General features: G+C 49.5%; 1 protein-coding gene across 1 annotated transcript in view; it reads right to left on the reverse strand.

The window, feature by feature from the left end:
• Window positions 1-24,625, reverse strand: part of LOC132385901 (murinoglobulin-2-like) — a 100,438-nt gene that overhangs the window by 59,411 nt on the left and 16,402 nt on the right. The window contains 11 exon segments of the mRNA XM_059958140.1: window positions 594-625; window positions 628-742; window positions 2,946-3,085; window positions 7,713-7,776; window positions 11,802-12,029; window positions 12,857-13,018; window positions 13,754-13,863; window positions 14,481-14,592; window positions 16,065-16,170; window positions 17,354-17,438; window positions 18,911-19,076. Coding sequence (XP_059814123.1) covers window positions 594-625; window positions 628-742; window positions 2,946-3,085; window positions 7,713-7,776; window positions 11,802-12,029; window positions 12,857-13,018; window positions 13,754-13,863; window positions 14,481-14,592; window positions 16,065-16,170; window positions 17,354-17,438; window positions 18,911-19,076 — 1,320 coding nt within the window.

The following is a 24,625-nucleotide window of genomic DNA, read 5'->3' on the forward strand; positions in this document are numbered from 1 at the left end:
GGGAGGGCTGCGAGCGGGTGAGAGTGGAAGGCGCGAAAGGCGTGGAGTGAGGGAGAGATGGAGTTAGTGATGAGGGCGAAAATGGGACAGAATGGAGAGAGGGTAGACGGACAGGGATAACGGATCAGAAGGGACAGAGATTGGGAGGAAATGGGAGGGAAGGTGAGTGAGCGAGAGGGTGGCGGGAAAGGCCAGAAAGAGAAATAGATGGAATGGAAGAGAGGGGTGTGGGTAAGAGATCAAGGGTTACAGAAAAGAAAGGATAGGTCCACAAGTGTGAAAGAGACGGAGGGGGTACTTTAGGATGAGGGAGCAACAAATTTGAGCCCAGCTACGCACTATCAGAGAGTGTCAGTGCGGTAAGTTGGCGCGGGAGAAGATGGATTCACCCCTAACTCCTCCCTAATCCAGAGGTCAGAGGGCCAGGGATGGGGGAAGGAACCCTGGGGGTAATGCACCCCACTCCACTCCTTCCGTAACCCACGGGTCAGCTTTACAGGGATGGGGAGCGGGAACCCGGGGCTGATTCGGATCAACTCCTCTCCCTCCACAATCAGTGGTCGGAGGGTGAGGGACGGCGAACGGGAACTCACGCTGTTAACTGTCAGCTCCTGTTCCGGTTTCTGAGCAGAACACTCTGATCCACAACTCGAAGTCCGCACAGGGAGCCTGGCTGTGCCCGAAGGTCGACACTGATCGGGGTGCCGGGAGCTCCTCGAGAGCCGGAGAATTTGAGCTGCACCTGAGAGAGATACAAAGGGTTTGAGCAAGGGAAGGATCGATCGCCGTCTGGGGCGGAGGCTCCAACGCAGAGGATCGCAAGAGGCTGCAGGAGGTCCGAGAGTCAGCCTGCTCCATTTTGGTACCATCCCTCCCCACATTCGAGGACGTCTTCAAGAGGCGGTGCCTCGAAAAGGGGCATCCATCACTGAGTACCCCCTCCACATACCCTCTTCTCATTACTACCATTAGAGAGGAGGAGCAGAAGCTAAAGACAAATTCCCATCGACTCAGGAAACAGCTTCTTCCCCACAACCCTCAGATTTCTCAATGGGCATTGAACCCATGAAACACCATAACACTCGTCTTTTCACTAATCAATATTTATATCGGGCACATATAGTCACCTGTTCATATACATTAGTAGGTTATGTATTCATTGTCCTGCTGTCTCAAAACAACCGATTGCACCACAGACCTGAATGCCGCTGATATTCAATCTGATTCTCACTGAGACAGGCAGGGAAAGATCAGCTCGGGTAGGTAGAAAGGGAGGGAGCGATCTGGGGCTGACCACCGAAAGAGGGAGCGTGGTTCTGCTTCCTCGGCAAGATCAGGTGATGGAGTACCCGAGACTTCTGCTGGTCTACAGGAAAAAGAGAACTAACGAGAACTGGGGCAAACTGTGCAGAATCTATGCAGAGAGAGTGAGAGAGAAAGAGAAAGAGTGAGTGAGAGAGAAAAAGAAAGAGTGAGTGAGAGAGAAAGAGATCCTGTCTGAGGCATCGCAAAATTGGGTTTTAATGGACTCCGGATCGGGGTCTCTGGAGTTGTTGCTCGGTGTGTGTGTTGGGGGGGGGGGAGTGGTGTGCAAGGGGTGTGGGTTGTCGATGCTTTTGCTACTTCTTGGGCAAAGGGATTGGGGTCAGAAGGCGGCTTTGGGAGCCTCGATGTCTCACGGGTTTGTTTTGTGCATGTCTCTGGAATACGAACTTAGGGTTGTATACTGCATACGTTCTCTGTTATTATATAATGCTCAGAAACTCTGAACTCACGATTGGCAGAAGAACTCTGTCTGAGTTTCACCAAGTATCCACAACGACCGGGCAAAGAGGGGTTGGCAAGCGTCTCCCCTCTCCCCTCCCCTTCCCCGCACCTCAAAATACACACCGGGGCACTTGGGAATTCAGAAATAGTCCAGACGAAACAATAACCCCGAATGACTGCAAGACATTCTGGGAATACCATCATTCCCACAATCCTGATTGAGAAGTTGCAGAACCTGGCCTCTGCAATTGGATCCTCGACTTCCTAACTGTAAGACCACAGTCTGTGCGGATTGCCGACAACATCTGCTCCTCACTGACGATCAACACTGGCGCACCTCAGGAGTGTGCGCTTTGCCCACTGTTCTACTCTCTGTGTACACACGATAGTGTGGCTAGGCATAGCGCAAGTACCATCTACAAATTTACTGACGATACAATCATTGTTTGAAGAATCTCGGGTGGGCGTACAGGAGTGAGGTATGCCAATTACTGGAATGGTGCCGCAGTGACAACCTGGCGCTCAGCGTCAGCAAGACGAAAGAACTGATTGTGGACTTTAGGAAGGACACCACTGAGGGATCAGACGTGGAGAGAGTGAGCAGTTTCAAGTTCCTGGTGTCAAGATCTTTGAGGATCTACCTGGTCCCAGCATATTGATGCAGTTATGAAGAAAGCAATACAGCGGCTATACCTTATTAGGGGTTTAAAGAGATTTGGCATGTCAACAAATACACTCAAAAACTTCTATAGTTGTACCGTGGAGTGCATTCTGACAGGCTGCATCACTGTCTGGTATGAAGGGTCGAAAGTAGCCGCAGAAGGTTGTCAATCTAGTCAGCTCCCTATTCGGTACCTGCCTACAAAGTACCCAGGATATCTTTAAGGAGCGGTGTCTCAGAAAGGCAGCGTCCATTATGAAGGACCTCCTACACCCAGGGCATGCCTCTTTCTCACTGTTACCATCAGGTAGGTGATAGAAGTGAAGTCAGCACTCAGCGCTCGAGGAACAGCTTCTTCCCCTCGCCATCCAATTCCTAAATGGGCATTGAATCGTTGGACGCGATCTTACTTTTTACAGTATTTCTGTTTGTGCACGCTTTCGCAGAACAATGAAGCTCCAATGCTGGGGAGCCAACAGGGAGGAAACGGAGAGAGTTGGGGGCCAGGACTTCTCACCTGATTGTGGAAACATTTGGCGACATTGAACTTGATGGTGTCGGCAATGATCTCGCCGTTAGGGAGCGCGGTGAACACCAGGATCCGGGTGACGGGAGACATATCTGCGGTGATCATCTGACGGAGAGTGAAGGATCCCTCTGCGAAAACAGAAAGAGTCACGGAGCCAGATCTTAGAAATTGAACCAGAGCAGAGACACGTTCCCGGTCAAATCACCGATCACCAAGTCACATACTGTTTCCTGGGCGAGCGACTGACCACCATCACAGGCAGTGATCACCGGTCACAGACACAGATCACAATCAGAAACACCGGTCACAGTCACAAAAAAAGGGTCACAGGCATAGACACCGGTCACAGACACAGTCACAAACATTGATCACAGTCAGAGACACCAAAAATAGTAACAGACACTGATTAAAAGCACCGAACACAGACACAGGTCGCATAAACTGGTCACAGTCACTGACACTGGTCAAACAAACCTGTCACAATCACACACTCCGATCACAGACAGAGAAACCAGTCAGAGTGAAAGATAGACACTGGTTACAGGCACTGGTCCCTGACACCGATCACAATCACGGACACAGATCACAGTCACAATCACAGCCACCAGTCACAGTCAGTGACACCCGGTTACAGTCACAGACATTGGTCACAGACACTGACTCTGATTACAATTAAAAACACTGGTCACAGTCACAGACACGTTCGCAATCCCAGACACCGATCACAGTCACAGACACCGATCACAGTCACAGACACCGATCACACTCATAGACACTGGTCACAGACACTGTTCGCAATCCCCAGACATGGATCACACTCATAGACACTGGTCACAGACACCGTTCGCAATCCCAGACATGGATCACACTCATAGACACTGGTCACAGACACCGTTCGCAATCCCAGACATGGATCACACTCATAGACACTGGTCACAGACACCGTTCGCAATCCCAGACATGGATCACACTCATAGACACTGGTCACAGACACCGTTCGCAATCCCAGACATGGATCACACTCATAGACACTGGTCACAGACACCGTTCGCAATCCCAGACATGGATCACACTCATAGACACTGGTCACAGACACCGTTCGCAATCCCAGACACCGATCACACTCATAGACACCGGTCACAGTCACAGACGCTGGTCGCACTCATAGACACTGGTCACAGACACCGTTCGCAATCCCAGACATGGATCACACTCATAGACACTGGTCACAGACACCGTTCGCAATCCCAGACATGGATCACACTCATAGACACTGGTCACAGACACGGTTCGCAATCCCAGACATGGATCACACTCATAGACACTGGTCACAGACACCGTTCGCAATCCCAGACATGGATCACACTCATAGACACTGGTCACAGACACCGTTCGCAATCCCAGACATGGATCACACTCATAGACACTGGTCACAGTCACAGACACCGTTCGCAATCCCAGACACCGATCACACTCATAGACACCGGTCACAGTCACAGACACTGGTCGCAATCCCAGACACCGATCACACTCATAGACACCGGTCACAGTCACAGACACTGGTCGCAGTCTCAGATACCGATCACAGTCATAGACACCGGTCACAGTCACAGACGCTGGTCGCACTCATAGACACTGGTCACAGACACCGTTCGCAATCCCAGACATGGATCACACTCATAGACACTGGTCACAGACACCGTTCGCAATCCCAGACATGGATCACACTCATAGACACTGGTCACAGACACCGTTCGCAATCCCAGACATGGATCACACTCATAGACACTGGTCACAGACACCTTTCGCAATCCAGACATGGATCACACTCATAGACACTGGTCACAGACACCGTTCGCAATCCCAGACATGGATCACACTCATAGACACTGGTCACAGTCACAGACACCGTTCGCAATCCCAGACACCGATCACATTCATAGACACCGGTCACAGTCACAGACGCTGGTCGCACTCATAGACACTGGTCACAGACACCGTTCGCAATCCCAGACATGGATCACACTCATAGACACTGGTCACAGTCACAGACACCGTTCGCAATCCCAGACACCGATCACACTCATAGACACCGGTCACAGTCACAGACACTGGTTGCAGTCTCAGATACCGATCACACTCATAGACACCGGTCACAGTCACAGACGCTGGTAGCAGTCACAGACACAGACGCTAATCACAGACACTAGCCACAATCGCAGATGTAGGTTACAGTCCCAGACACCGGTCACAGTCACAGACACAGACGCTAATCACAGGCACTGAGAACAATCATATTGACAGATACTGGCCGGAGGCACAAACAATCATCACAGTCACAGACACCGGTCAAAAGCACCGATCACAGACAGAGACATCGGTGAGAGTCACAGACCCCGATCACAGACAGCAGTCACAGACGTCTGTCAAAATCACAGACACCGATCACAGTCACAGACACCGATAACAGTTATTCACCGACCCCGATAACAGTTACAGACGCCTGTCAGAGTCACAGACACCCAACGCACTCACAGACACCGGCACAGTCACAGAGACTAGTCGCCGACTGAGACAACGGTCACCATAACAGGTATTGATTACAGATGCAGACACAGGTCACAGTCACATTCAAGGACTGTGGTCACAGTCACAGACATCAAACAATGTCACGGACTCCCGTCACAATCACGGGCACTAATCACAGACACAGACACCGGCAGTCACAGACACTAACACCAATCACAATTACAGACACCTGCCAAGTCACAGAAACTGATCACAGTGTCAGACACAGATCATAATCACAGACACAAATCACACTCACAGACACCAGTCACGGTCATAGTCACGGGCACAGTCAGAAATCATACAGACACCAGCTGCAAGCATAGACCAACCATCACAGTCACAGTCACCGGTCAAAAACACTGATCACAGGCACAGGCACTGATCACATTAACAGTCCACAATCACAACAACCGGTCACAGTCACAGACACGGGTCAAAAACTCTGATCACAAACACCGTCACTGGACTCATAAACAGGTCACAGTCATAGACAACGTTCATAGTCACAGACCGATCACAGTCACATACATGGGTCACAGACACTGGTCACAGACACAGACACCGATCACTATCACAGACACCACCACAATCACAGAAACCCATCACAGACCCAGACACCGTTTACAGTGACGGACACAAACACCTGTCACTGTCACAGATAACACAATAGGCACGGAAGCCGGACACAGACAGAGACACCGATCATAGTCATACACATCGATCACAGACACAGAAACCAGAGAACTCCCACAGTCACACATTCAAACATAGGCACATATACGATCACAACACCATTCATAATCACAGATACCGTTCTCAGGCATAGATCACAGGCACTGGTCACAAACTCTGGTCAAAATCACAGACTTCCTGTGGACCCCTGTACCGTAAGACCATAAGACCATAAAACAAAGGAGCAGAAGTCGACCATTCGGTCATCGAGTCTGCTCCGCAATTTCATTATGTGTTGATCCAATCACCCCTTTAATCCCACTCCCCCGCCTTCTCACCATAACATTTGATACCCTGACTACTCAGTTGCCTATCAATCTCTGCCTTAACTACACCAAAGACTTGGCCTCCACTGCCGCCCGTGGCAACAAATTCCACAGGTTCACCACCCTCTGGCTGAAAGAAAAAATCGCACCTCTGTTCTGAATGGGCGCCCTTCAGTCCTCAAGTCATATCCTCAAGTACTATACTCTCCCACCATGGAACCAGCTTTGCCACATCCACTCTGTCCATGCCTCTCAATATTCGAAATGTTTCTATGCCCCCCCCCCATTCTTCTAAACTCCAAGGAGTACAGTCCAAGAGCGGTCAAATGTTCCTCATACGTTAACCCGCTCATTCCAGCGAATCTTGTCTGATCCCTCTTCAATGTCCGCACATCCTTCCTTAAATAAGGAGCCCAAAACTTCGCACATTATTCCAAGTGAGGACTTACCAGTGCCTTATAGAGCCTCAACATCACATCCCTGCTCCTAATCTCTATTCCTCTAGAAATGAATGCCAACATTGCCTTCGCCTTCTTCACCACCGACTCAACCTGGAGGTTAACCTTAAGGGTATTCTGAACAAGGACCCCAAGTCCCGCTGCAACTCAGAACTTTGAATTCTCTCTCCATTTAAATAATAGTATTCCCGTTTATTTCTTCCAGCAAAGAGCATGACCATACACTTTCCGACATTATAATTCATTTGCCACTTCTTTGCCCATTCCCCCAATCTATCCAAGTCCCTCTGCAGACTCTCTGTTTCCTCAGCACTACCGGTCCCTCCACCTATCTTTGTATCATCAGCAAACTTAGCCACAAAGCCATCTATTCCATAATGCAAATCATTGATATACAACGTAAAAAGAAGCGGCCCCAACACGGACCCCTGTAACCTGCAGACAACCAGAATGGGATCCCTCTATTCCCACTCTCTGTTTCCTGCCAATCAACCAACGCTCTATCCACGTATGTAACTTTCCCGTAATTCCATGGGCTCTTATGTACAACCCCTTCACTTGGACTCCTGTGACAAGCACAGCTCTCCCCCCCCCCAACCTTCCCGTAGGCACCAGGCATCCCATTCCCGTCTGTGTTCCGGGTCATTCCAACAGTTCTGCGGTCCGTTCCGATCGGGTTCCGTGACTGTGGATGTCCGTCACGTCCCACCGATGCCCCACGTTCCTACCCTCCGTCCCCTCGATGGATTGTGAGCTCTTCTCAAAGCTGATGATCTTCCCTCTGGCCATCGCCTGCAGAACAGAGGACAGATAATGACTAGAGCTTGGACAAGTGGTCTCGTAAATGAGGGGAAAGAGGGAGGGGAATGTTGACACTCGGTGGTGGTAAATTGGTCTGGTAGAGGAGGAGAGGAGAGAGAGAGGACGTGGAGTTGGCCTTCGAGGTTGGACAAGTGGTTTGGTAGGAGGGGAGGAGAGAGAGGACTTGAGTTGTCCACTGGAGGTTGCACAAGTACTCTGGCACAGCAGAGGAGAAGAGAAAAGAAGAGAGTGGGGTGTTTTGACCCTCGAGTTTGGACACGTTTTCTGGTATAGGAGGGGAGGAGAGAGACACGGGGAAGTGCTAAACCTCGAGGTTGGACAGCTGGTCTGGTACAGGTGGGGAGGAGAGAGAGCAGGAAGTTGTTCTCTCCTCGGTTGAGGAGATGTGGTCTGGTACGTAGGGGGGGAAGAGGGAGGGGTTTTGGTCAGGTCAATGTTTGACAAGTGGTATGGTACTGGAGGGGAGAAGTGTGAGAAGGGAAGATGTTGTTTCTTCGAGGTTCGACAACTGGTCCGCTCATGAAGAAGAGAGAGAGGGAAGATTTGAGGACATGATTTGAGAGTTAGGGGGCATTTCTTTACTCAAAGAGTGATAGCTGTGTGGAATGAGCTTCCTGTAGAAGTAGTAGAGGCCAGTTCAGTTGTGTCATTTAAGGTAAAATTGGATAGGTATATGGACAGGAAAGGAGTGGAGGGTTATGGGCTGAGTGCTGGTAGGTGGGACTAGGTGAGATTAAGGGTTCGGCACGGACTGGGAGGGCCAAGATGGCCTGTTTCCGTGCTGTGATTGTTATATGGTTATATGGTTATATGGAAGTGTTGACCATCGCGTTTGGACAAGTGGTCTGAGACAAAAGCGAGGACAGTGAGTGAGAATTTTTCTCATCTCGAGTTTGGACAATTCGTCCCATACAAGGAGAAGAGCGAGAGGGGAATGTGTTGCCCCTTCCAGGTTCCAAAAGTGTGCTGTTCATAAGGGTAGGAGAGAGAGAGAGAGGGGAGTGCGTATTGCCCCTCCAGGGTGGACAACTAGCTTGATACAGAAGTGGACGAGAGAGGGTCGGGTGTTGTCTCCTCCAGTTTGAACAACTAGTTTGATACAGAAGAGGGCGAGAGAGGGTGGAGTGTTGACCCCTCTAGGTTGGACAACTAGTTTCATACAGATAAAAACACAAAATGTTGGCAGAACTCAGCAGGCCAGACAGCATCTGTGGGAGGAGGTAGTGACGACGTTTGTGTTTTGATTTATTTCCAGTATCTGAATTCACTCGTGTTGCCTTGGTTGTAGTTTCGTACAGAAGTGGAAGAGAGATGGTGCGGTGTTGTCCCCTCGAGGTTGGACATCTAGTTTCGTACAGAAGTGGACGAGAGAGCAAGTGGGGTGTTGTTCCCTCTAGTCCGAACAAGTAGTAGAGTACTAGAGTGAATGGGATAGGGAGGGGGAGATGTTGTACTCTAGGTAGGCTAAGTGGTCTGGTACAGGAGGGGAAGAGAGAGAGGGGGAATGTTGTTGACCCCAGTGGTTGACCAAGTTGTGAGGCGCAATGGAGTTACCGTGCGATCTTAGGCATTGAGGGAGGTGGATTCGAGGGAGGAGGTCATTTATTACCAGAGGGTTGGCTGTCAGAGAGAGAGAAGAAATGCTGTTCTTCCCATCACTAGTGTTTGAGCAGATTGGGGCCGTGATCCACTTTTTGGGAAGAGGGAGGGCGCGATATGATTAAAATGCAGAAGAGGAGCATCTCTCTCCCTCTCTCTCTCTCTCTCTCTCTCTCTCTCTCTCTCTCTCTCTCTCTCTCTCTCTCTCTCTCTCTCTCTCTCTCTCCTCTCTCTCTCTCTCTCTCTCTCTCTCTCTCTCTCTCTCTCTCTCCTCTCTCTCTCTCTCTCTCTCTCCACCCCTCCTGTCCTAGACCATTTGACCATTTGTCCAAACCTAGAGGGGACAACAACTCCTTCTGTCCTCCTGCTCCTGTGCATGGACAATTTTGAAATGGGAGAGAGGCACATAAATATTAAAAGGCTACCATGTGCAGTGAAATTATGTAGGGTAATCCCTATGAACAACAGCTGAAGGGAGCGGACATCTGTTGCATGGCGGTTGGATGGGGTGGTATTATTGAGACATTGAACATTCTGAGGGGATTATGCCGATGATACATCTGCTGTATGGTTTGGAAGGTGTGACCTCTGAGTCGAGGTAGCAGCCCCATAAAACCCTGATTAGACCACAGTTAGACTATTATGTTCAGTTCTGCTCGCGTCATTACAGGCAAAATGTGAAAGCTTCAGAGAGGGTGCAGAGGAGATTCACCAAAATTCTGTCTGGTTTAGAAAGGGAGCAGAGTAAATTCACCCAGATGATGTCTGGATTAGAGAGGGTGCAGTGGAGTTTTCCCAAAATGCTGTCTGGATTAGAAAGCATGTCTTATGGGAATAGGTTGAGCTCCATAAAACCCTAATTAGACCAGACATGGAGTATTGTGCGCAGTTCTGGTCGCCTCGTTACAGGAAGGATGTGGAATCTTTCGAGAGGATGCAGATGAGATTTACCAAAATGCAGCCTGATTTAGAGAGGGTGCAGGGGAGCTTTACCAGGATGCTGCCCGGTTTAGAGAGGGTGTGGGCGATTTGCAAAAAGAGTGTCCGGATTAGAGATGGTATAGAGGAGATTTTCCAGGATGCTGTCTGGATAAGAGAACGTGTAGAGGAGATTTATCAGGATGCTGCCTGGATAAGAGAACGTGTAGAGGAGATTTATCAGGATGCTGCCTGGATAAGAGAACGTGTAGAGGAGATTTATCAGGATGCTGTCTGGATAAGAGAACGTGTAGAGGAGATTTATCAGGATGCTGTCTGGATAAGAGAACGTGTAGAGGAGATTTATCAGGATGCTGCCTGGATAAGAGAACGTGTAGAGGAGATTTATCAGGATGCTGTCTGGATAAGAGAACGTGTAGAGGAGATTTATCAGGATGCTGCCTGGATAAGAGAACGTGTAGAGGAGATTTATCAGGATGCTGCCTGGATAAGAGAACGTGTAGAGGAGATTTATCAGGATGCTGTCTGGATAAGAGAACGTGTAGAGGAGATTTATCAGGATGCTGCCTGGATAAGAGAACGTATAGAGGAGATTTATCAGGATGCTGTCTGGATAAGAGAACGTGTAGAGGAGATTTATCAGGATGCTTTCTGGATAAGAGAACGTGTAGAGGAGATTTATCAGGATGCTGCCTGGATGGGGGAACGTGTAGAGGAGATTTATCAGGATGCTGCCTGGATGGGGGAACGTGTAGAGGAGATTTATCAGGATGCTGTCTGGATGGGGGAACACGTCTTCTGAGGATCTGCTGAGCGAGTTCGGGCTTTTCTCCATAGAGCGAAGAAGAATGAGATATGAGTTGACAGAAGTGTACAAGATAATAGGACGTATAGATCAACTGGACTTTTCCCAGGGTGGAAGTGATTGAAGTCAGGGAGCATAAGTTCCTGTTGATTGGAGAAAAGTATAGTACGGGATGTCAAACGTAAGGTTTTACACAGAGAGTGGGGGATGTGTGGAACACCCTGTCCGGGACGGTGGTAGAGATAGATTCATTAGGGATATATAGGAGATACTTCGATAGGCACATTGATGATAGAAAAACGGAGGATTTTGAGAAGGAAAGGGTTAGATCGATCTTGAGGTAGGTTTAGAGGTCTGACCAACGTTGTGGGACGAAGGACGTACGCTATGCTATTACGTTCCCTGAGCTCTATCCACTGTTTCGAAGGAAGTTGGAGGAGCGAACGTCGGGGTGTATTGAAGAGGGCGAAAATGCACTGTTGTTGACGTTGAATCCAGTGGAAGAGGTCGGCTGCGACGAGTGAAGTGATCGGTTCTGGGACCAGTCACTCAGAGAGATTGGTTTGGGTTATGGAATGGTGTGAGGCGCAAGGGCGAGGCGTGAGGCCTCGAGGGGCGCTGGGCGGGAGGGGAAGAGCAGATCGAGCCTCACCAACTGGAACACCTCCAGATCGAGAGATCCGCCGTCTGGAAGAACTTTGATGATGTAACTAATCGGCATCTCCAGATCGAACGTGCACGGCAGCTCCCTCTGACGACTCGTGATGGACAGGAAGCTGTTGGACTTGGAGTAGAACCGCTTGACTGAGTGCCGGGCGTGAGAGTGGCTGGGGAGCCGTGGAGAGTGGTAATTGTCCTCAGGCTGAAGATGATAAATGGCCTAGGGAGAACAGAATACACACTCCGTCATCGATATTTGGGCCTGACTTGGACACCAGGAGAAAACACAAGAAATATTTGATGGCAACACATCCCAGCGTCCGTCCCGAGAGAGACAGAGGGCATGGCATCGTTGCATCTGTGCCAAGAGGGGACTTCGCCATGCCCCAGAGCAAGGCGTACAAAACACTGAAGAAACTCGTCGTCCAGGGATGGGAATAAACAATGGACATTCCGGACCCAGACTCTTCTTCAGGACTGGAACGGAAGGGAGAAGACGCCAGAATAAGAAGATGGGAGGAGGGGGGAATAGGGCGAGAGAGAAGGTGATAGGTGAAGGCCAGTACTGGGGGAGAGGTCTGAAGTAAGAAGCCAGGAAGTGATTGGTGGAATAGACAAAGGGTTAAAAGAAGAAGAAATTTGATTGGAGAGGAGGTTAGACCTTGGGATCAAGGGTAGGAGGGAGGACACCAGTTGGAGGTGATAGACAGGGATGAGCAGAGGGAAAGATAAGAGGGGAGCAAGAGTGGGAAACGCGGAAGAGGGAAGAGGAGGAGGGGAAATCTCCAGAAGTTAGTGAAATCGATGTTCAAGCCATCAGGTTGGATGGAATACAGGGTGTTGTTCAGAGCCGCCTCAATGACCCTCAACTGTCTCAATCCCTCTCTCCCTCAGTGACTCTAAACTCCCTCAAACCCTCTCCCTCATCTCCAAATGACCCTCACACTCATTGTCCATCTACAACCCCTCAGAAGGACCATCCAAGATCCTCGCATCCCAGAATGACACCCCCACCCCACCCTCCAGATAATCTCGTTCCGGACTCACCATGAAGGACACCTGCTCGTCTTCCCATTCAGAGGTGTCGAGGAAGAAGGTTCCCTCTCCTTGGTCATCGACCAGAATCTCTTGGGCCCCGGGATTGAACGAGTTGAACAGATACACTTTCACCCTTGGCATTGGTTTCCCTGTGGCCAACTTGATCACCACCTGCCAGTAGAGAATTCTTTGAGATTGATAGGGGATAAGGGATCACATGGGCAGTGAGAAAGTTAACCTTCTTCTGTTTTTGATCTAATTACCGGAGATTTGGTGTCACTTGACCCTGCCAGTTTGAAATAGCCCATGTTTCACCGACACCACTTGGATTAACTAACCGGATGTGCACTGGAGGGCATCATCAGTAATGTAACACAGTTATTCAGGTCTTTAAACATAAGGCTCCCTCGTTCTGGCCACCCAGTCATGGATGATGAGGGCTGGCTTGCGTTTGTTTCTCCCCATGAACTAAGATGATGAAAGGCCTGTCCACTACAAAGGTTCGGGTATTATAGACCGCCTTATTTGGTTTAATTTTAACCGTTTCGAGAGTTGATTTGGTTTTGTCGCCTGTGTATTTGGCGTCAGCTCCAAGTAAGATGCAAATTCCCTACCAAAGCCTCAGAATGCAGGGGCGTCCATTTAGAATAGAGAGGAGGAGGAATGTCTTTAGACAGAGGGTGGTGAATCTGTGGAGCGGATTGCCAAGGAAAGGTCTCTGGGTATATTTAAAGTTGATGCTAAGAAGTTCTGGATTAGTCACTGTCAAAGATGACGTGGAAAAGGAAGGAGACTGGGGTTGAGAGGAACGACGGAATGACAAGTCAGACACGATGAGTCAAAGGGCCTAACTGCCTCATATCTCAGTGCTGTCGAACCTGTCTCTCAGTGTTGGATCATCTCTACCTTTCCAGAAAACGGGCGTCCTCTCTTGTAGTACATCCCAATGTCTTCAAAGTGGATCTTCGTGACCTCCGAGGCAACCATGCAGGATGCTGACTTTTCCCTCCTAATTCCTGTGGAGGGATTTGAGTGCTGGTTTACCGACTGCCCTGGGAGTCCAGTCGCGGTGCTGGAGTGTCGACAGATGTAGGATGTTAAGGAGGAAGTTAGTCACTGGCGAAGAGTCACGGGAGGGGAAAACAGGTGGGCCTGGCATCGGGAACAGAACGTGAGCCGGATGGGATGAGATTTTGGGGTGTCAGGGGGAGGGAGCGAAGGGACAGAGAGAGAGGGATGTGAGGCATGGACAAAGAGAGAGAAGGAGAAGTAAAGAGACTGCGAGAGAGAGAAACGGGGAAAAGAGATGGAACGGGGAGAGGGTGAGGGATAAAGCAGAGATTGATAGATGTTTGATTAGGCAGGTCACGGTAGGATTCAGAGAGATGGCTGGACATTGGAGCTGAGAGCGAAAATGGATCAGCCACGATGAAATGGAGGATGAGACTCGATGGGCCAATTCTGCTCCTTCACCTGCTGGTCTCAGGGATAAGGAGGGAGAGAGTGTGAAACGGTGTGGCATGCAAGAGTTTGGAACAGAGACGGGCGAGAGAGGTAAGGGGTCTGGGAAAGACACTCAGGAGGAGCTGGTGTACGTAACGTGGACGATAATTACCCCCTCCCAGGCCCTGACCTGTCCCGTCCTCCTCCAGGACGAAGTGTGCGCGGATTTCGATGTTCCAATTCCTTCTCAGTTGGAATAGAGCGGTGGCGAGATCCCGGGAGATGCAGCCGTCATTGTCCATCTGAGGGGGTAACACAGGGGCGGTCAATGAGACTACGGGGAAGGAACTGGGGGGTGGGCAAACACTCGTCTTACATTTCTGTTTCCTCCAAATGCCCCGTCCAGTCACCAGTCCTTCCCGAATCCTTCATTCCAAACCGAGAATCACAAATCCCGTTTACCCAGTCAAGCAGTCTCCCTCTCTCCATTACATAATGTGTTATTGTGTGAGAAGAAGCGGAAGTGAGAGAGAGAGGCGAAGGAGGGAGAGGTAGAGGAAAAGGAAGAGATGGTGAGAAGTAGAGGGGAGAGAAAGGGAGAGGGGAGAGTGGCTGTGCGGGAAAATGGGGAGAGAAATAGAGAAAAAGGAAAAGAGGCAGAGGGGAAGTGGAGAGGCAGGTGAAGAGGGAGTTATGAAGAGAGCGAGAAAAGCGGGGAAGAGGGACAGGTAGGTGAGGGAGAGGGAGAGTGAAGTAGGGCAGTGGAAAGGGAAAAGAAAGGGAGAGGGAGAAGAGACAGCGGAAAACGGGAGAGAGCTGGGAAAAGTTGGCAGGGAGAGAGAGACAGCCAGAGGAGGAGAGGGAAAGGAACTGGAGGGAGAGAAAGGGAGAGGGAGAAGGAGAGTAAGAGCGAGACGGAGAGATAATGGAGAAATAGGGGAGAATGGGAAAGGAGAGAGGAAAAGAGGAAGGGGGGAAGAGAATGAGAGGGAGAAGGGAGGTAGCGGTGAGCATGTAAGAGAGGGAGAGAGAAGACTGATGAGGGGCGAGTGACTGGTGTACTACATACGTGAGGTGGAGGGAACACGGTTCTCGCAGACTTCCTGCACTGCCTGTTTGGAGTTTGTGCGCTCTCCCCATGACTTTGCGGGCTTCCTGTTGTTAATCCAGTTTCCGCCCCCTTCTCAAAGAAAACGGTGGGTTAACTGGGGTTGGGGAAGAGTGGGTTGGGGGGCTGCATATTACCAGCGGGGTGCGGACGACGGGTGAAACGAGGTGACCGATGAGGGAACCGCTGGGGTTAATACAATTTTTCCCAGCACCAGTGATCACCGGCCAGGATTCAATAGCTGCTGCTGTCTGGGTCGAGTGACCGTGCGGCTCTTCCCACATTCCACAGATGGGTGCATCAGCGCCAATGATCTGCTGGCGCGTTGCGTTGGCACTGGAAGCGTGGCATTACTCGCGGGCATCCCCCATACCACCTCCCCCGCCCATTTCGTCACATTTCTTGATGGATGTACGAGAAATGATCGTCTCTGACGAGGTGAGAGTGGAAGGGGAGGGAGGATTGTAGACATACGGGGGACTGTTCCATAACCTAGTCGGGGAACAGGGGACGTAGGTTGTGGGCATCGAGGGAAACCTCCCACACTGATCTGTCATTCCGGCCACGTCCCGCCTATCCCCGTCTCCTTTTTCCACTCTTCACACAGCAGGGGGTCAGAAACATGAGACGCAGCACCCTGGGCTCCCGGGCCTCTCCAGAACTCACCCTGTCCACAACATAGTGACAAAGATCTGGGTTCCCGTGAGTGTAATAACGCTTCAGACAGACCGTGCCGTTTACCACACCCCGCATGGGTTTCCCGTACGTGTACCTGGGATTTGTGTCAGAACAGAAATTAGACACAGAGAGATCTCAACAACATTCCGTCCCTTCACAAACTCCGGGGGTCAGACAGACAGTGAAACTCCCCATACACAGTCTCCTCAAAGACTCGCGGTATTAGATCAGAGTGAAACTCCCTCACACCGTCTCATCACACACGCCCGGGTGTCAGACAGAGAGTGAAACTAACCCCACACAGTCCCATCACACACTCTCGAGTGTCGGACAGAGAGTGAAACTCCCCATACACAGTCCCCTCACAGACTCGCGGGATCAGGTCAGAGAGAAACTCCCCCACACCGTCACGTCACACATTTCCGGGGTCAGACAAGAGTTAATCACACACCGTCCCAACACAGAAACTCGGGCTCAGTCACAGAGTAAAGCTTCCCCCACACCTTTCCATCACACACTCTCGGGGACAAATCAGAATGCATCTCCCTCCGCAACACCCCATCACACACTCCGGGAGTCAGACAGATAGTGTAACTAACTCCACACTTTTCCATCACACACTCTCGGGGACAAATCAGAGTGCATCTCCCTCCGCAACACCCCATCACACACACCGGGAGTCAGACAGATAGTGAAACTAACCCCACACCTTTCCATCACACACTCTCGGGGACAAATCAGAGTGCATCTCCCTCCGCAACACCCCATCACACATTCCTGCGGTCAGACACAGAATGAAGCTTCCTTCAAACCGTCCCAACACACAACTTCCCGGTCAGGCACGGAGTGAAACTCACCCATCAACACCTCATCGCACTCGCCCGGGTTCAGACACAGAGTGAGGCTTCCTCCGCACCGTCCCGCCACACACTCGCGGGGTCAGAACCAGGGTGAAGCTCCCTCCATCACACTCTCCCGAGATCAGACACAGAATGAATCTCCCTCCACACCATCTCATCACACTACTCCGGAGTTAGGCAGAGAGTGAAGCTCGCTCCACACCGTCCAATCACACAAGCGCAGCTCAGGCACAGAGAGAATCTCTCTCCACATCGCCTATCACATACACTATGTCAGACATACACACCATCACGTCACAGGCACCAGGGGTCAGGCATAAGAGTGAGACTCTCTCTACGCCGTCCTGTACACATTCCCGGGGACAGACACGGATTTGACCGGATGTGGCTCCGAGCTTGCGGAAGAATTTCGCTTACCTCCCGCACACTTGGACGTGGATCGTTCTGTCGAGAATCGTGATCAACTTCGGAATATGGAGCTTCACCTCGAATTTCGGGAGAACTGCAGGGCACAGAGACAACCTCGGTGACCTCTCTCTCTCTCCCCCTCACTCTGCCCCAACTCTGTCCCAACCCAATCGAACCATGCTCCACACCCCCACACCAAACTCCAGGATTATGGAACATCCTTACTCGACAGTTCATTTATACACAATCACAAATCCACAGTGGAGTGGATATGTACCGGTTTCATCCCCGCCTTTTACGCTATGGTCGTTAGAGCTGATAGTGTGCATAGGGACAAGCTCTCATTACCCATGAAATGCCCCCAATGGCGTGTATCTGAGAGACCAAGTCCAACTCCCGGTCTTAGCTGCGGTCTTGCATTTGTTCCATTATAGTTATTATTCTATTCTGGGTTTATTGAGCATTCCCGCTGGAAAATGAATCTCAGGATTGCATCTGATGGCAGTTATGTACTTTGATAATAAATTGACTTTAAACTTCGAGAGTGAATGAAGAACGGACAAACAACCAGTGGGCAAAGACAACGAACTGTGCAAATACAAAATTAAATAGAAAATCAGAATAATTAAACAATAGATATAGATGACGTGAGATAAAGAGTCCTTGAACGTGCGTCCATGGGTTGTGTGAACATATCAGTGATGGGGCAAGTGATTTTATCCCCTTAGGTTAAAGAGCCTGATGGTTGAGGGGTAATAACTCTTCCTGAACCAGGTGATGTGTGTTCTGAGGTTCGTATACCGGCTCCTGATGGCATCAGCAAGAAGACAGCATGGGCTGGGTGATGTGGATCCCTGATGGTGGAATGGTAATAACTGTTCCTGAACCTGGTGGTGTTCTTGTTCCTAAGAATCATTGAATCACAAATGCATAACGATCCGATAGGGGGAAGAAGGAAGAATAGTAAGTTGGGGCGAAGGGGGAAGGAGGACAAGTTGACAGAAATTAGGTGAGACAGGTAACGGGGGAAGGTTGGTGGGGGGAAATTGGGCAATAAAGTGAGAAGTTGTGGGGAGGTGAGAAGTGGAAGAGGTACAGGGCTGAACAAGAAGGAATCTGACAGAATTGGACTGTGGAGCAAGGACGCGCGGGTAGAAAGGACATCAGAGGAAGGTGATGAGCAGATGAGGAGAAAATACGAGAGGAAATGGAGAATGAGAGGAGGGATTGAGTGAGATGTGGGGTGGGATTACCGCAATTTGGAGAAATTGACGTTCATGCTGTCAGGTTGGAGTCTACCTATACGGAACATGAACTGCTGCTCCTCCAACCTAAGAGAGGCTTCATCGCGACAGCACCATGAACCGACGGAGCTGGAATGGGAATGGCAAATCGTGTCCCCTGCGCTATGCAACTTTAGCAAATTTTCCCTTTGGTTGTGTATGCATTGTCCAGGGGCAATCCCAGTCCCCGTGCCAGGAATGGGTAATGGTCACTTAGCTATCCGAATTTCAAACATTTTGCCCCGGCAGAATCCCAGAGGCTCCTGATCCTGGGTTCACTCACCGTATTCCTCCACTGTGAAGGAGTGCAAGTTATTCCCTGTGGACTTGATCACCTCGATCTCGTAGTTTCCCATCAGGGGCTCAGGGCTCAGGTTGTACGTCAGGTCCACAATTCCCTGCTTGTGTTCCACGTTCCTCCACTGGCCGATCCGATTCCGCTGAGGGTCCTGGGAGAAGGAATATTTCAGCTCGCAACGCACAGTCTCTCTCCAATCCTCTCCCCTCCCCCCTCTCTCTTGCTCCCTCTAATACACCCTGTCTGTTCACAATACTATTCACAGTAATCAAGATGAGGCCTCACCAGTGCCTTATAAAGCCTCATTATCATATTCTTGCTCTTGTATTCCAGATTTCTTCAAATGAATGCTAACATTGCATTTGCCTTGCTCACCACCGCCTCAGCCTGCAAGTTAATATTCAGGGTGTTCTGCACAAGGACTCCGAAGTTCTACTGCGTTTCATATTCCTGGAATTTGTTACGTTTAGACAATAGTCCGCACATTTATTTTTTCTACCAAAGTGCATTACCGTGCATTTCTCGTCCATTCTCCTCATCTAAGTCCTTCTGCATCCTACCTGTTTCCTTAACACAACCTGCCTCTTCAACAGTCTTCCTATTATCTGAAAACTTGGCAACAAAGCCATCTGTTCCATCATATAAGTCATTTATATACATCATGAAAAGAAGTGGTCCCAAAACCGACCCTACGGAATACCACTAGTCACTGGCAGCCAACCCGAAAAGGATCTTGATATTCGTTCTCGCTGCCTCCTACCAATCAGCCAATGTTCCAACCGTGTTGGTAACTTTCCTGTAATACCATGGGCTCTTAACTTGGTAATCAGCCTCATGTGTGGCACCTTGTCAAAGCCCTTCTGAAAGTCCAAATATACAACATCCACAGCATCCCCTTTGTATATCCTGCTTGAAATATCTTCAGAGTTCCAACAGGTTCGTCGGGCAGAAACGATGTTGAACTTTGTACTATCTTGTCCTGTGCATTAGGTGCTTCATCACCTCATCCTTAACATTTTCCTCTAACATCTTCCCATCCGCAGAGGTCAGGCTAACTGCTCTATAAATTCCTTTCTGCTGCCTTCCTCCTTTCTTAACGAGTGGAGTGACATTTGCAATTTTCCATTTCTCTGGCACCATACCTGAGTCCAATGATCTTTGGAAGATCATTACAAGTGTCAAAACAATCTCTAACGCTACCTCTTTCAGAACCCTAAGCTGCAGTTCATTTGGTCCCGGTGACCGATGGAGCTATTCGACCACCTTCTCTCTTGTAACCGTAACTGCATCCACTTCTCTTCTTTCACGCACTACAACAACAGGCATAGTGTTTATGTCTTCCTCAGTGAAGACTAATATAAAATACCCATTTAGTTCATCAGCAATTTCCCTGTCACCCATTATTATTTCTTCCGGCTCATTTCCTGGCGGTCCTATACGCACTCTCATTTCTCTTTTAACACACTTGAAAAAAAAACTTCCCTAGTTACTTGGATAATATCTGTTAGCTTGCTTTCATATTTCATCTTTCCCCGTCTGATGATTTTAGTTGCTCTCTGTAGTTTTTTAAAAAACTTCCCAATTCTTTATCTTCCCGCTAATTTTTGCTTTGTTCCATGCACTTTCTTTTGCTTTTGCAATAACTTCGACATCTCTTGTCAGCCATGTTTGTACTATATTACCATTTGAGTATTTCTTCATCTTTGTAATACTTATGTTCTGTAACTTCTTCATGTTTCCCAGAAACACACGCCATTGATCCTCTGCTACTGTCAGTAGCTCCTTGCAATTTACTTTGGCCAATCCTCTCTGATACCATTGTAATTTCCCTTACACCACCTACATACTGCTACATCAGTATTTACTTTTTCCCCTATCAAATTTCAAATTGAACTCAATCATATTGTGATCACTTGTTCCTCAGCTCCCTAAAGCTGTACCTTAACCTCCCTCATCGCCTCCAGTTCATTAAATAACACCCAATCCGATATAGCTGATTCCCTAGTAGAATAAACAACAAACTGCTCTAAAAAGCCATCTCTTGGGCATACAACAAACTCACTCTCTTCAGGTCCATTGCCAAGCTAATTTCTCCAATCGACCTACATGTTAAAATCTTCCATGACTGCTATAACATTGCCCCTTTCACTCGCCTTTTCTATATCCTGTTGTAAACTGTGATCCATTGTTGGGATGCCTGTAGATATCTAGCATCAACGTCCTATTACCCTTGCAGTTTCTTAACCCACAAGGACTCAGCATCTTCCTGTCCTGTGTCACATCTTTCTACGGTTTTGATACCATTCTTTACCAGTAGAGCCATACCCTCCCACAGTCTACTTTACTAACCCTCCGATATAACGTGTAACCTTGACCATTCACCTCCCAACTACAACCATCCTTCAGTCGCAATTCAATGACAGCTATAACATCATACCCGGCGATCTGTAATAGTGCAACAGAATCATGCACCTTATTTCTTATGCTACACGCATTTACATGCAGCACCTTGAGTGCCGTATTTGGTAACCTTCCTGATTCTACATCCCTATTGACTTGATACCCAACCTATTGGCTGCAACTAAGTCTGATCACCTGCTTGCCCTTCCTGACAGTCTGACTGCACACTGTCTTTACTTTTTTACCAACTGTCCTATGAGTCCTTTCACTCCGGTTCCCACATCCCCCTCCCCCCACACCGGCCAGGGCAAATTAGTTTAAACCCTCCCCGAAGTCTCTCACAAACCTGTCCGCCAGTATTTTAGATCCCTTCGGGTTCAACTGCAAACCACCACTTTTGAACCTCCCCCAGAAGAGATCCCCGTGATCCAAGAACCTGAAGCCTTGTCCCCTGTACCAGATTCTCAGCCAAACTGGAAACACTGGAGGCTGTGGTGGAACAAAGATCCCTCCGAAAAATCCTGAAAATTATAGACAATGTTGCTATCTTTCTGCGTGCCGCCTTGGCTGAACATGGGAGCGCTTTTAGTAATAGACGAAGACAACTGCGCTGCTCCAAGGAACCCAAATTGAGGACGTTCGTGTCCTCAGCCATTAGGCTCTATAATGAGTCAAACTACAGTCAGTGATGTGATGACCAACACCCTCCCGTTAGACTGTATGGGGTAACTAATGTTTCATTCTTTCATACTTCTAACGTTTGTACATCTGTGCACTTGTAATGCTACAGTGACACGTTAATTTCCTTTGGGATGAATAATCTATCTATTTCCCTGTATCTCTCCTCTTTCTATTCTCCCCCAGCTATACCAGACTGCCTTACTCTCTCTCTCTCTCTCTCTCTCTCTCTCGCTTCTCCACCAGATCTGCCTTTCTCTCAATTGAACCTTCTTCCTCCCTTCCATACCTCTCTTCCTCCTTTCCCTCAGCTCTGTTTCTCCCCAGTCTTTCTCTCGGCGTGCCTGCCTCTGCATCTGTCTCTTTCTCTTTCCCCCAAACTATCTCTCTCCCTTCCCCTCTCTATCTCTCCCGCTCCCTCCCTGTATCTCTCTCTCCCAACCAGCTCTTTTTCTCGCACTCTTTTTGCCCCTCTCCCTCTGTCCCTCCCCATTCCACAGTGCCCCTTCCCCACCCACACACAGTTCTGTCTCGTCGCCGCCCCTCCCACTTCACCATGCCGTTTGTACAAGAAAAACAATTCTAGCTAATTTTTCAAAGATTTTAAGTTCCCTGGCACCCACCACCTTATTTTCACCATGGACGTCTAGTCCCTATATATCTCCATCCCCACCGAGATGGTATCAAAGCTCTTCGCTTCTTTTTAGATTCCAGACTTAATCAATTCCCCTCTACCACCACTCTCCTCCGTCTAGCGGAGTTAGTTCTTACTCTCAATAATTTCTCCTTTGGCTTCTCCCGCTCCCTCCAAACCAAGGGTGTAGCCATGACCACCCGCATGGGTCCCAGTTATGCCTGCCTTTGTGTTGGCTTTGTGGAACAGTCCATGTTCCAAGTCTATATGGGTATCCGTCCCCCTCTTTTCCTTCGCTACATCGACGACTGCATTGGCGCTGCCTCCTGCACGCATGCTGAGCTCATTAACTTCATTAACTTTGCCTCCAACTTTCATCCTGCCCTCAAATTTACCTGGTCCATTTCCGACACCTCCCTCCCCTTTCTTGATCTTTCTGTCTCCAAATCTGGAGACGGCCTATCTACTGATATCTACTATAAGCCGACAGACTCTCACAGCTACCTGGACTATTCCTCTTCCCACCCTGTCTCTTGCAAAAATGCTATCCCCTTCTCACAATTCCTCTGTCTCCGCCGCATCTGCTCTCAGGATGAGGCTTTTCATTCCAGGACGAAGGAGATGGCTTCCTTTTATAAACAAAGTGGCTTCCCTTCCTCCACCATCAACTCTGTTCTGAAACGCATCTCTCCCATTTCTCGCACATCTGCCCTCACCCCATCTGCCCACCACCCCACTCGGGATAGGGTTCCCCTTGTCCTCACCTACCACCCCACCAGCCTCCAGGTCCAACGTATAATTCTCCGTAACTCCTGCCACCTCCAACGGGATCCCACTACCAAACACATCTTTCCCTTTCCACCCTCTTTCTGCTTTCCGCAGGGATCACTCCCTACGCGACTCCCTTGTCCACTCGTACCCCCATCCCTTCCCACCGATCTTCCTCCTGGCGCTTATCCTTGTAAGCGGAACAAGTGTTACACCTGCCCTTACACTTCCTCCCTCACCACCATTCAGGGCCCCAGACTGTCCTTCCAGGTAAGGCGACACTTCACCTGTGAGTCGGCTGGTGTGGTATACTGCCTCCGGTGCTCCCGGTGTGGCCTTTTATATACTGGTGAGACCCGACACAGACTGGGAGACCGTTTCGCTGAACACCTACGCTCGGTCCGCCAGAGAAAGCTGGATCTCCCAGTGGCCACACATTTTAATTCCATGTCCCATTCCCATTCTGATATGTCTATCAATGGCCTCATCTACTGTCAAAATGAATCCAAACTCAGGTTGGAGGAACAACACCTTATATACCAGCTGGGTAGCCTGCAACCTGATGGCATGAACATTGACATCTCTAACTTCCGTTAATGCCCCTCCTTCCCTTCCTACCCGATCCCTGACGTATTTAGTTGGTTGCCTGTTCTCCATCTCCCTCTGGTGCTTCACCTCCCCTTTTCTTTCTCCCGAGGCTTCCCGTCTCATGATCCTTTCCCTTCTCCAGTTCTGTATCACTTTCGTCAATCACCTTTCCAGGTATTAGCTTCATCCCACCCCCTCCGGTTTTCTCCTATCAGTTCGTATTCCCCCTCTCCCAATACTTTTAAATCTCTTACTATCTTTCCATTCAGTTAGTCCTGAAGAAGGGTCTCGGCCCGAAACGTCGACAGTGCTTCTCCTTATAGATGCTGCCTGGCCTGCTGTGTCCCACCAGCATTTTGTGTGGGTTGGCTGGCTAATTTGATCCAGATTTGGCCTGGACTGATCCGGGAATGATCCTGATTGGTCTTGGACTTGTGCATGATAGGAGCCGGATTTGTCCTGGATTGTTCCCAGATTAGGGCTCAAATTAGTCCTGGATTGGACACAGACTAGCCCTGGATTTGTTCTGTATTTCTGGGCCGATGTGTCTGGAGTAAGCGTCGGTGAGTACCTGCAGCACCTCCACTTCCCAGGCTCCCTCTCTCAAGGTCAACAAGCTCCTCAGTCCCCTC

The sequence above is a fragment of the Hypanus sabinus genome (genome assembly GCF_030144855.1).
Source record: "Hypanus sabinus isolate sHypSab1 chromosome X2 unlocalized genomic scaffold, sHypSab1.hap1 SUPER_X2_unloc_4, whole genome shotgun sequence".
NCBI lineage: Eukaryota > Metazoa > Chordata > Chondrichthyes > Myliobatiformes > Dasyatidae > Hypanus > Hypanus sabinus.